General features: G+C 43.1%; 1 protein-coding gene across 1 annotated transcript in view; it reads left to right on the forward strand.

The window, feature by feature from the left end:
- Pi3K59F (phosphatidylinositol 3-kinase 59F) overlaps positions 1 to 10,639 on the forward strand; it is a 31,646-nt gene extending 21,007 nt beyond the window's left edge. Inside the window, 7 exon segments of the mRNA XM_077658196.1 lie at positions 142 to 211; positions 2,233 to 2,382; positions 4,528 to 4,602; positions 4,850 to 5,018; positions 6,416 to 6,506; positions 8,244 to 8,369; positions 10,419 to 10,639. Coding sequence (XP_077514322.1) covers positions 142 to 211; positions 2,233 to 2,382; positions 4,528 to 4,602; positions 4,850 to 5,018; positions 6,416 to 6,506; positions 8,244 to 8,369; positions 10,419 to 10,433 — 696 coding nt within the window. The 3' untranslated portion in view covers positions 10,434 to 10,639.
- Positions 10,640 to 13,431: the final 2,792 nt, after the last annotated feature.

A 13,431-nucleotide genomic window follows, 5' to 3' on the forward strand; every position in this document is an offset into this window, starting at 1 on the left:
TTTGCAAGGATGTTGAGTTGTGCTAATCGTATTCTGTAAATGCCCATGTCTCGCTGCTATTCAACATTATGTTATTTTTGTTAGCTTTGTGTTAGTACTGTGTCTGTTGTACGCTTTATTCTCTATTTCAACTTTTTTCAGTTGCTGAGGAAAGAAAACCTTGATTTAAAGTTGACTCCATATTGCGTCCTTGCTACAAGCACAAAACATGGTATGAGCAACTTTTCTGTTTCATTTAATTATGCTGATATTGTTGGATAACACAGCTAATGGGCACTTTGTTGTTCTCGCTGTTATGTATCTCTAAATATATATATTGGGAAAATGGTGAAGCTCACTTAAGAATAATAGTAAAGGGTTTATTGCCAAATAAATTGTCTTTATGCTGTCCAATACTTATTAGCTTCTATTTATAAATGTGAGTGAAACTATGCACTTACCTCGACAATGCATAGTACAGCATACCAGCAGCACCAAATGAAGCATGAACAAACAAAGTCAAGCACCAACTATAAAAGATATTAGCGGCCAGAGAGGAAGTACAGGCGTGGCCTATTAACACTTCCAAAGAGCGGTTTTTATGCGTTTGATGCGAAAACCGACCACCGTAGTATTCTCCTTCCCTAGTGCATACCTGCCAACTCTTCCAATTTTTTCTTAAAATGTATGAATTTTCACCCGTCTTACAATTTTACAAATCTTGCCTGAAGTCTTATGGAAATTAAATTTTATTTGCGATAAACATTTGAAATACTGTAAAAAAAAACACACATTGTTGCCGGTTGTAACCTTGCGCCACCACGAGAGAGGGATATGCAGACCGTCTGTGAAATTAGCAGCAGCAGCTGAAACATTGTAAAAAATTATTGTGGGACAATAAAAAGAACGAGAAATAAAGTGTCCCTGTCCGTGCCACTAAGAGAAACATTGTACAGTCAAACATCGTTAATTCGACCCAACTAAGTAAACGTTTATTCCTACTCCTCAACCTCTGTTAATTCAGATAATCTGGACTGCTGCCACAGTCCCGCCAAAAGTTTATGTAAGACTGTGGCGTCGGGAGCTCGTTTATTCAGGCGCCCAGGGGCTGGAATCGCTCAATTCGGACGGGCTGCCAAAGTGGTGCCGTGTCGCGCTATGATGTGCTCAACTAATCGATCGCCCAAATATTCATCCCCATGCCTCAACTGCATGTTACATTGCTTATCGGTGCCCCTCTGACACACGTGCAACTGCAGGTGTTTCAGTGATCGGCAGGCCCCTGCGATAGGCCAATAAAGTCTGGCTGCGTAGTTTTGTTTTTGGAGCTCAGCCGCCAGCCCGAAGCAGCAGCAGCTATCAGCTGCGCTTATCACTCAGCCAGCCGAGCTACACGTCATTTAGAATGACGATTGCGTTGTGGCGGACATTTTTGTTTGTTTGTTTGTTTATCGAAAGCCTCTTAATTGCCACTCCGGCAAGGCTCTGAAACAAATGCACGCTGCCCTCGATTCACTCCGCGTGATACTTGCTTTCTTCTAGTGCGCTGAAATTCTGTGCTGATCACGTGCTGTTCGCCATTTGTGCGTTTCCTAAGCCACCGCAGTGGCTCAGTGGTTACGGCGCTCGGCTGCTGACCCGAAAGACGTGGGTTCGAATCCGGCCGTGGTGGTCGGAGGCGAAATTCTAGAGGCCCGTGTACTGTGCGATGTCAGTGCACGTTAAAGAACCCCAGGTGGTCCAAATTTCCGGAGCCCAATCACTACTGCACCCCTCATAGCCTGAGTCTCTTTGGGACGTTAGACCCCCATAAACCGTAAGCCATTTGTGCGTTTCCTGAAGTGCGACGCCACGTGTGAAGAAGCTTCAGTGCTATCGCATCATGTGCTGGCGCCACAACGCGACATTAAAAAAAAAATTGTGCGCTGCCTTGGCCAGCCTCCTACCTCCCCCACCTGGTCGCGAAGGTTTTACGTATTCGGAAAACTTGAGGTTGGCAGGTACGCCAGTATAAATCTTAGTTTCCAGTTTGCGCCTCAATTCTCTTGTTCACGTTTCATTCTTTAAAATCATGTTCTGGCAGGTAGTACTGCTGGAAACGGTTTTTGAAAACTAATTCTTGGCATAGTGGAGCATCCAACCAACGTGTGTGTGTTGCAGTGAGATAGAATAGTGAATGAAGAATAAAAAGAAAGACAATTTTTCATGTGTTCACGTTTTTTTTTTTTTACACTGTCGTGCACTTTTTTACAGGCTTTGTGCAGTACATCGAGTCAATATCTGTTGCCGACGTTCTAAGAACAGAAGACACCATTCAGAAGTTCTTCCGAAAACACGCCCCCTCTGACACTGGTCCGTATGGCATTTCTCCAGAGGTCATGGACACTTATGTGAAGTCATGTGGTAAGTGCATGTGCGTGCCACTTTCCAGCTTATTCAAATGCGACTGACTGCGGGAAGTGACAAATATTTTGTTCCGTAGCTCACTTCTATGTGCATATTTGAGTCACATGCATGCTTCAGAAGTTGCTTTGCTTCTAGCTCAACTGAAGCTCTTCTGTTCCTGACCACACAAGGAATGCAGAACTTCTTTTTTAAGCAGTCACTGCGGCTGTTAGGAACTCATTTCCCTACTTGGAATAAAAAATTTAAATGAATGAATTCTATTAGCTGATTAATATGGCAAATTTTTAGGGGTGGGCAAATATTCGAATTCAAATCAAATGTGTTTCATATTCGACTTTCATAAATTCGACCATGGCAAAACCACAATATCTGGCCAAATTATCCGATGATCGAGTTTAAAATTCCAGGAAAACAATACAAAGGTCCTGTTTCCTTTCTCGTCGTTTATTGTGTGGGCCGATTGCATTCCGACGCCACTAGTCTTGACCTCTTGCGAAATTCCACAAGTGGGCTGTCCCACATATCACACGTGCTGCGAACAAGATGGCCGACCACCCGCTTCGAGCTATCGCAACTCGAAAGCATTCCTTTTTCTATATCCTTCCTTAATACTTTACACACTTATGCTCATACCATGGCATTCGCCCTGTCGTTTTCGTAACTCTCGGCGCTTGACCTCCACCTTCTAGTTTTGGTCAACTACCATGTGACGAAAAGTCTACTTGCTCAATATCACGTGAGGGTCCCGAAGGGGTGGGTTGAGTGTCGCAACAGGGCAAGTGGTCCCATAAAAATCCCGCCTATAGCATGATGCATTGTAACCTGTGCACCTCTTATGTCGGCGTAACAGCCAGCGTGACAACGATCGGAGGGCCCTGCGCATTTTCCGATAAGCCGATGCCAGCTCCGCTCTGCTTTCGAACGCTGACTTGCATGTCGCTAGTCATTTCTTTTTCCTTTTTAGGAGCAGTCTCCGCATTCCGATGCCAATGTGCGTTCCCCCTTCACTTACGTTTCCGTTGTTCCTTCCGGCACTCCTAAACTGAGCACTTTTCTTGGGTTATAGGTGTTTGCACAATGGAGCCGCCTCATAAAGGTTTACCGTATTTTCAGCATTTTTTTTTTCCCCGGGGTCCGCGCGGCGTTTTATGAATCGACCTTTAGATAACCCACGCATTTCTTTCGGTCCCTTGAACTCCGATTTAATGAGGTTTTACTTGCTGTAATGTTATGTCGCCAGTCTTGTCATTTTATGGATTTCATTTTGCATGACCACATTACAGGTTTGATACTGTTATGCTGTCTAAGTAACATATATTTCTGTGCACATCTTGTTTTTTTATACGGTGCTGAGTTTATCTGGTTTTGTTTATTTCAGTTGCAAAGGCCATACACTATTATAAAAAAAAAATCAGGGCTACAACATTTTCTTGTTTATTGTTTTCTGAAATATTTTTTGTACTGCAATGATGTTCGATTCAATATTCAAAGCCATTTTTTTCTTCATATGTATTCGTATTCGATCCGTAATAGAAAACTTCAGTTTTCGTACACCCCTACAAATTTGTTTAATATTGGCTTGTTTCAGCCAAATAACTGTTGCTGTTGCCAGATATGAACAGTTTTGTGCTTCTGCGTGTTCAGATTTTAAAGTAGAAGTAAGCCTTTCTTCAGGCCATTATATATGATTTACAAGCTGATCAAGTTCTAGCGCAGAAGTACTGGGTGCAGCAAAAATAATTGTTTTTTTTATTTTGCTGCTGGCAGGAGAAGAAAATCTATGCAAGCCCTTTTAGTGCTTCGGAAAGCTTTTAAACCACTGTTAGATGTTCTTGTGCTGCAGTCAACTCTCAGATAATTTGAACTCTAAGGGGACCAAAAGTTTATTCAAATTATGTGCAGTTCAAATTAAAAGAAACCTTTTTAACACACTTGGATGTAGAGAGGACCAAAGCATCAGTTTGAATAAAGTGGTAATTCGAATTAAGCGAGTTGAAATTATTAAGAGTTCACTGTAACATGTGCTTGCATGAGAATGTTTTATATTGGACTGCCTTTGCAGAATTTTATATATTATATTATCTGACGCTGTCTGCTCTCTGAGCCTTGGTTCATGCTCCCCTTTTTTTCTTTTTTGTGCAGCTGGTTACTGTGTCATCACATACCTCCTCAGTGTTGGTGACCGCCACCTAGACAACTTGCTTCTGACAAAAACAGGTACTTTTATTAAACTATTCTGAGAGACAACAGCATGAGCTGTACCTTTAATACATGCCGTTCTTCATGCTCACACACGCTTGCTTGTTGTATGGTTGCAGCAAACATTTTCCCACTATCACTGTATTTAGAAGAGGCTTTATAGGCATCACCAGCTAACTTTCTTGACATGTGAGGCTACAAGGCTGTCACCTCTGGTTGCCATGGTGCCAAACTGACATCTGAAAGCTTGATCCTTTTTACCCAGGAAAGCTATTCCACATTGACTTTGGTTACATCTTGGGACGGGACCCGAAGCCATTGCCACCACCCATGAAACTGAGCAAGGAGATGGTGGAGGCCATGGGAGGCATCAACTCTGAACACTACCAAGAGTTTCGCAAGCAGTGCTACACAGCATTCCTCCATCTACGCAGGTGAGCTTCTGGTGTGTAACCTTGCCAACGAGTGGGGGTGTTCATTCCACCAGCATCAGCTGAGCCTTGATGGTACATGATATGCAGTGAAGCGAGGTTTCAGTGCAGGATAAAGGTTGGCAGGTTTCAGTTCATCTTTGGTTTCAGTTCGTCTTGCCGAGGGGCATGTTCTGACCCGTATAATACATATAGTAGTTGCTTTGTCATGTGGCTCTGTGTGCACTCATTTTGTTGTCAGCCCCGAGCTGCATGAAATTAATCTTATACGTACAGTAGCTGCCACTGAGTGGCAAAGAAAAACGAGAGAGAAAGGTAAAAAGAAGGAGAGGCAACTCAAGAAGAGGTGTGCATGAGTTCAGCTGCAAAATTTCATGCTGCCGTCCAGTCTGAAGGAGAACTGCAGCCGCTGTGGTGGCTGAGTGGTTATGGCACTCGGCTGCTGACTCGAAAGACGCAGGTTTGATCTCGGCCGTGGCAGTCGAATTTCAATGGAGGCGAAATTCTAGAGGCCTGTATACTGTGCGATGTCAGTGCACATTAAAGAATTCCAGGTGGTCGAAATTTCCGGAACCCTTCACTACGGCGTCCCTCATAGCCGAGTCACTTTGGGACGTTAAACCCTCATGAACCATAATCCATGAACCAGAAGGATAAGCGCAAATAGAAAGGGAAAGCAGTGTTAGTGCTAAAAACATTTGACAGTATGAACATGTTTTGGGAAGTAACTGTGACCTCTCTGTGCTGATATGACCGGGCTCATAAAACGCATTTTCTCATATTGCTTTTTTTACTTCATGTGTTATCATTTAGCTTGAAAAGCAAAAATATAAGAAGGGAATAAGCAGTTGCATTTTAAGATATAGGCTATACATTATTAGTACTTCTAAGCTTTGTCAGGAACCATGCACTAACTAGAGACTAAAAGAAGGCAGGTGCAGAATTAAAGGATTGTGGGCACCAAATTTTTGCCTGCATCTTTTCTTTTTTGGAATGACGTGTTAGACATGATTACTATACACGGATCACCCCATGGTATACTTCTCTGACCATTAAATAAGTTATAATTTAATATCTTCTTTGATGTTGTTTCAGTTTCAACAACTAAATTATGGCTGTGATGCTAAAGTTGGGTTTAGGCCGCATGATGCATGGAAAACACTGCAGTAATAATCGCTGACAGTACACTCTTTTAATTCGCTACTACCCTTAAGCAAGCCTGCTTCAAGGCCTGGAATGACAAGAAATGACGTTGTTGTCTTAATATTGGGACCTGTAAGCATGCTTTATTGAAAATCTGCCACCGATACAAACCTTGGTGGCAGCTACTGTCAGTTTCTGTTCAGAATTCTTTGTGTTAGCATGAAAAGTGTTGTGTAAAACATTTACTTTCATTCCAGGCATGCTAACCTAATCCTGAATCTGTTTTCACTGATGGTTGACGCAAGCGTACCTGACATTGCACTTGAGCCTGACAAGACTGTGAAGAAGGTTTGTTTCTCTCGTTCAGAATTTTTCACATACTGCTTTGTTATTTACAGGATTATGGAAGCAGTTATCCAAATGTCACGAAGTAATGGAGTACTGAGTACCTCTGTTGGTCACCTCATATTTTTAATTGTGTGTGGACCTTTGGGACTTCTTGCTGGCATTGTTGTCAATAGCATAATAAAAATGCACTAGGCAAATTGAATGATTGCACACACTAAAAAAAATGGGAGTGTTCGCCTGTAAATTCATTGCCAAAAAGTTGCCACTCAAGGAGTGCCTGATTGAAACACACATTGAGCAGTGGTGCTTTACCATGTGTCCCATTGCCATTTCTTTGAAGCTCTTGTGTTTCTATTCATGTGTGCTTCTATTGCTAGAGCTTCTACATGAAAGCATCTTTAAACCTTTACTTGCATCTCTTATGCTGGCTTAGGAAAATGTCAGTACCTTTCCAATAGTGCCTGCTTGTCGAACTCAGTGGCCACTGTTATGGAAATTTAGAAACATGCTAACCACTGCAAAAGCATCGTGATCATTAGGAGGTACTGATGATGCAGTTATTTCTGCATCAAAATATATGAGGTCATGACAAATGTTCCTGAATTGTGATGTCGTCGGAAGCACGAAGTGAATCATCTCATGCCACAGGGTTAAGTGGAAGGCAGTGCAACAGGCGTGATCAGTTATGGGTACAGAGTTGGCAATAAAGGCAAGTTATGGTTTTCAGACAAGAGTACTTGTCATAGGCAGTACTAGAGTCTCCAGTTGTTGGCTGACTTGGCTCTGTCATGTCACTGCCTTTGCTGTGTGTTAGGCTGGCTTTTGGTCTCACGTGTGGAATTATTAATGGCTTTATGCAGGCACTGTTTGTCTTTCACACAGTTCGGCAGCGTCATAGGTATTAAAGGACTAGAGACACCTAATTTTATTGCGTGTTTTCTTCTTTCAAATGATGCAATAGACCTTAGAATACATGGACACCGAAGTGCTATTCGCCTACGACCGTTACGTAATATATAATTGAATTGCTTCTCTTAAGCTATTTCGGTTTCATCAGCCGAACAATGACTGTGACGTGTAGCTGACTTTTAGGTCACCGATGTCACATCGTTTGAAATAAGAAAATACGCAAGCAAAAATTTGGTGTCTATAGTCTTTTAAAATTGGCTCATAGTAAGTGACAAAAAAAAACAAAAAAGAGAGAGAAATGAAATCAGGAGAGCTGCTTGCATCTGTCTCTGTTATCTGTGAATGACTTACTTTGTAGTTGAGCCCCGATATATGGAACGCGGATATTTTGAATTACTGGCTGCATTGAACACATAGTTTATCCCCTTGAAAATCCTGTCGAAACGTATAGGAAAGTCGAGAGGTATACCGAACTCAGGTTTCGCCGGTCATTGGATGTATCGAACTGCGGCACCTTTCGTTCACTTTTCATGCGTAGAGGCAGGTCGGCTGCGCGGCTTTGGGCATCTGCTCGCAGCGCTAGCTCTGTGAAACTGAACTGCATGATGAGGTTAACATGGGATGTGCTTGTCAGTGTCTTGCCCAGCAAGCAATAGTATCTGGGAAAGTCCAGTCGCACCAAGTTTTGAACATTTTGGCCTGTTGTCAGTCCATTTTACTGGTGGCAGTATCTGAAGTGTTGCACTGTACAGCGCATTATACAGTAGCGTTTCTGCCTCACGAAACAGTCAATTATCTGCCTGTTTCTAAATGGCGGTCAATGCGTAGGTGCAAGACAAGTTTCGGTTGGACCTGACTGATGAAGAGGCAGTCCACTACATGCAGAACCTGATTGACGTCAGCGTCACTGCAGTCATGCCGGCACTTGTCGAGCAGATCCACAAGATTGCTCAGGTGAGCCAAGACATCCAGCATTGTGCACATGTCATGGCTGTTGTAGAGAACCTGTGGTCAGTTTACCTCACAAGTGGAGTACATATTCTGGAGTCTAGCAGCTCATTATTGCTGTAGTCTTTTTGTACACATTGTGTAAAATTTTTAGCATTACCAGCGGCATAGTAGTATTCTTGTTTGCGCTTAATGTATTCTGTAAACCGTTGTTTTTGGCATTGCCTAAAAAGATGGTCTTGTGCTACCGTCAGAGATGCAATTCTTGTTTTTGGTTGGTACTTGCTTCCTACCGTTTGACTTGGCATCACATATGAAGTGTGGCCTCCTTTAAGCCACATGCTTTTCTACGAAAATCTACCGTAAGTAATGACGACCCTAATGAGAGGCACAGCTGCAACTCTTTGTGCCCTTTTGTAGTGCTAGTCGAAATGTGACAGTGAAGAAGCTTGTCTCCTCCTGTGGGACATGTACAGGTAACTCCAGTATGAAAGGGAACACGTTACCTGCATTCAGCCAGTGGGTATGAGTATGAGTGGAAAACATACCTTTTCCTTTGTTCTGAACAGCTTTCCTCTGGATGGACGATGCCAATAAGACAAAATAACTTCAGTGTGGAAGTAGCAACAGAATTAATTATTGTGTGAAAACTGGGTGTTATTTTTCACATTGGAGCTACCTGCACATGGAACCTTAGCCTCTGCCTTTAAGGAGTGTTATGAAATTACACCCAATTTTGCCAGAGTTCTGGGCAACCCAAGAGGGTAGGGCAAGTACTGTAGAAATAAATGTGCTTTGTGTATTTGCTCAATGCAGTGATCATTATCTCCACTAACTTACTGGAAAAACTGCAAAGTAGGTAAAAACTTGACCACAGATATAGATTTGTAAATAATGTTTCAAGTATACTTTGATGCAGCCTCATAGTCATGCGTACCATTCTTGCGAAGCATCTGTGCACTTTAGCTGCAATGCCTGTGTGTACTTCTACTGCAGTATACTGAAACCTCGTTAATTCAGCTCTTGTTAATTTAAAAATTCGGACTGCTGGCATGCTCTTGGCCAGTGCCCATGTAAATCTATGGCGTTGGACGCTCGTCAATTCAGAAGCAACTGTGCTCACATCGGTTAATTGGGATGGGCTCACCGGACGCCGTGTCGCTGTATGGACGGCTAAGTGAGCTATCATCTATGTCAAACATCACATCAAAGAGGTGCTTGTGCACCTCTCTTATGTGCGTGCAACAGCAGGCACGACGACATTGAAAGCGCCCCAGTGCCGAAAGATTGTGTGGCCACATAGTTTCGGTTTTCAAACTGGCCTGGCCGCTCATCAGCCAGCCAGCTGATTACAAGTTTGTGCAGTTTCAGATGCAGACAGGTGCGTCTCTGGTCTTTTCATTTTCTTGCCAGAAGGCGTCTAGCTGTTCCGGCGTTGACACGTTTCCCTCAGTTCCATCCCCGTTGTTCTTCCATACTTCCTTGCACAGAAAATATGTGCAATGTTTGCAGTTTGTACTGTGGAGCCTCTTCACACGCTACGACACAGCTTGTGAGGAGGCTCCACTGCTACCATGTCGCTCCGTTAAAGAGGCCACGGATACCTTAACCATTTGAGAGCAGTTCTGCTTTGGCATGTGACAGTGCACATGTAGTAAAGCAAAAGCTTCTGATGAAACTGCGAAAAATCGTTGTTGCCGCTCAGTTTTGTTCTGAAAAGCAGACAACAACCGCCCAAGTTTTCGCGAAATAAATTCACTATGGAGCAAACAGTTTCTGGCAGTTTTTTTGGGGGGCCATTTGTCAATTCAATCTGCAGATCATCTAGTCCCTTGAAGTCTTAATTAACGATGTTTTTTTACTGTATCTAGGAAAGCCAGGCTGCATTGATTTCTCCGCTGGTGTGCAGAAATTGGAGCAGAATAAACGCCGATTCGTGTAGTAGAAAGTCTTGGGAGACACATTTGTTTATTTGTACAGTGTCAACTCCGTGCACATACAGTTCCTTCCCCAATTTGGGTACTGTATAGAGCTGTGCCTTATCTTTGTTTGCAGTACTGGCGTAGGTGACGAAAGGCATACAAGGCATGGACTCCGAAAGAAGGCTACCAGAAGACTGCCCCCAAGAGCTGTGCACCCTTGCATGGCCCAAAGAAACTGCTGCTGGCGCTCCGGCACTTCCATTGTACATATTTATTGCCTCTGTACAAAAAGCAAAAAGTGAGACTGAAATGAATATATGGCCACAAATGTGGCTGCCCCTCTTTTCTTCTCTGCATGTCTGTTTCATTTAACCGCAGTTATTGGTACTTTAAAGCTTGAAACAAATGTAATAAAGTCTGCACAGAGCTCAGTTTAAATTGCGTATAATACGTTGGTATGTTTCGAAACATAAGAGCAGCACCTATCATTTAGCTGTGCTTTTGACGCTATTTATGCCCTTATGTGAAGCCTTTAAAAAAGAAAAGAAAGTGGATATGCAAAAAATTTCAAATTTGCTCCTCTGTTGGCTCTGCCTAGCAATGGTATCCATTCAATCTGTATAGATGCACTCATGGATGCCTTAGCACAACAGCTTGCAATTGGGAACGTTTCATTCATATAATTTCTCACCCCTACAATGACTACTCAACTTCTTGAGCTGCTTTATCCATAAAAAACTGCAACTTGAAATACTTTGAAGTTGCAATTAAGGGTGTAAAGTTCCGACTTCAATTTGGGTGATTTTTACAGGGCACCCTGCATCTGTGACGTCATTAACTATATGTGCCCGTTGGTGATTGCTTTGCACTTGCTGAATGAAAAAGTGACGAGCTCGTTTTCAGTTTCAGGCATGTCATGGATGGAGGTTAACACTTGAAGCTGCATTATGTGCCCGAGGGTTTTGTCCAAACAGTTAACGATGTCATGTGTTGGTCGAAGCCCGATGACTTGCTCTTTTGAATAATGACTTTGTGCAACTAAGAGCGAAGGTTTAAGAAACATAATGCGAACTGTACTGTACTGTGTTATGCTGGTGACTGCAAAAAATGAATAGAAAACGTTTTTAAAGATATTTTAATGCGACAAAATTTAGGTTTTCAGAAAAAAAAAAACTGGAGGGGACACACAAGCTCTACCGTAAGGGTGTGACACGATAGCATTAACGGGTTAATGACCATATATTTGGAATTAATCATTCTCAACTATACATGCACAGATTCCTGGGATGAGTCCTCATACTCGTCCTGGCGCAGCGGTTACGCGATGCACCACTGCCCTGTGATGGCAGGGTGCTGCCACCAGTGGGGTTTGTAAGACCCAGGTTGCTTTTCCCGAGCAACCTCTCGAGGTGAATCATTATTCTAACTGCTACCTGCGCCGGTGATCAGTTCGTGATGATGCCACAAGGTCACGTGACCTAGATAGCCCCCCTTGGTCGGTGGAGTGGCCAGTTACTGCAACTGCGACCCTTAAGGGGAGACATGGGTCTTTAAAATGATAAAAATGTGAAAATTTCGATTTTGCAAAAATGGCATATTTGGGATTGCAGTTTCTACCTAAAAAGTTTCAAGATCTAAATTTGACCTCCAACTACTAAAGTATCTGTATATTTCACACCTACGAAGCCCGGAAATGGCGATTTTGGAGTGAAATGCGACAGGACTTATTGCCATCGCTTCACACGACTGCGTCCCCAATGGCCGCCATCTTGGTTTTGTTTGAAAGGTGGCCCCTTGCCTACTACCTGGTATCACTCACTACATTCAAATATTTTTGAAGCGTCCACATTCCGCTGTTTCTGAGGCATCTACAACCACCTCTGAATGGCTGGCGCGAGCACTTCATAATATTTTCTCAGCTTCGTGTTTTTTGCCAACATGACTAGCCTACGCAAGTTCTTGTTTTTATGGTGCAATTGAAATTTTTATATTGTTGCATTCAGAAAGAACTAAACCGTGGAGCTATGCTGTTTGTTTGGCTGAGTCAACCATTTCAAATTTTATGAACGATAATGTCACCTAACTCTACATAATTGTGGTTTAGAAATAATTTAATATTTGTATGTAATGTACATCAGCAATATAATTAGCATAGCTCCAGTGCCAGGTCTTTGGCTACAGCCCCATTTCAATCGAAACCAAAAATGTAGAAAGAAAGTGTCTAAACGAGCTGTAAGAATTTAACTAATTAGGCTTCAGTTATTTTCCTATAATATGGGAACTAATTGAGATAAATGGGAACTAATTATAGTTTTGAAAACAGGAAGAAACACACATACACACCTAATTTCATTGATATCTTTAATAATAAAAATGTTCATTTCAAGACCAGTCTCCCCTTAAACGGTTGCCAACACCGGACAATTTTACTAACACTCTCGTTAAGCATTTCCGGCTTCTCTGTAATGAAATTTCCTGACGTCATTAGGGTCATGTGACCCCACTCAACCAGTTGGAGAGAAACTTGAAATTCAAAATTCCTTGATTGGCCAAAAGAGGTCATGTGACTGACACCATCACAACCTGCCCACTGGATTGTGAGCAAACTGCCCACCATGGCACAGCGCATGAGCCTTGCAGGAGCTTGGGAAGAGCAACCTAGGTCTCACAAGCTCCTCCGGTGGCTTGTGGCTGTGGAATTAAATTAGTGGTTTTTGAGGAAAGGAAATGGCACGAGTCTGACTTCTCAGTGGACACGCCATAAGGGAGGAAGCTGGGAGTTTGGTTTGGTTTATGGGGGTTTAACGCCCCAAAGAGACTCTGGCTATGAGGGATGCTGTAGTGAAGGCTCTGGAAATTTCGGCCACTTGGGGTTGTTTAGCGTGCACTGACATCGCACAGCACATGAGCCTCGCCTCCATTGAAATGCGACCGCCGCGGCTAGGATTGAACCCGCGTCTTTCGGGTCAGCAGCAGAGGGCCATAACCACTGAGCCACTGCGGTGGCGCTGGAAGGTGGGAGTGAACGAAGGAAAGAAAAAGAGGTGCTGTAGTGGAGGGCTCCAGAATAATTTCTACCGCCTGGGGATCTTTAACTTGCACTGACATCGCATAGCACACGGGCGCGTTTTGCCCATCCGCCGTGG

This window comes from Amblyomma americanum, chromosome 3 (assembly GCF_052857255.1).
Source record: "Amblyomma americanum isolate KBUSLIRL-KWMA chromosome 3, ASM5285725v1, whole genome shotgun sequence".
NCBI lineage: Eukaryota > Metazoa > Arthropoda > Arachnida > Ixodida > Ixodidae > Amblyomma > Amblyomma americanum.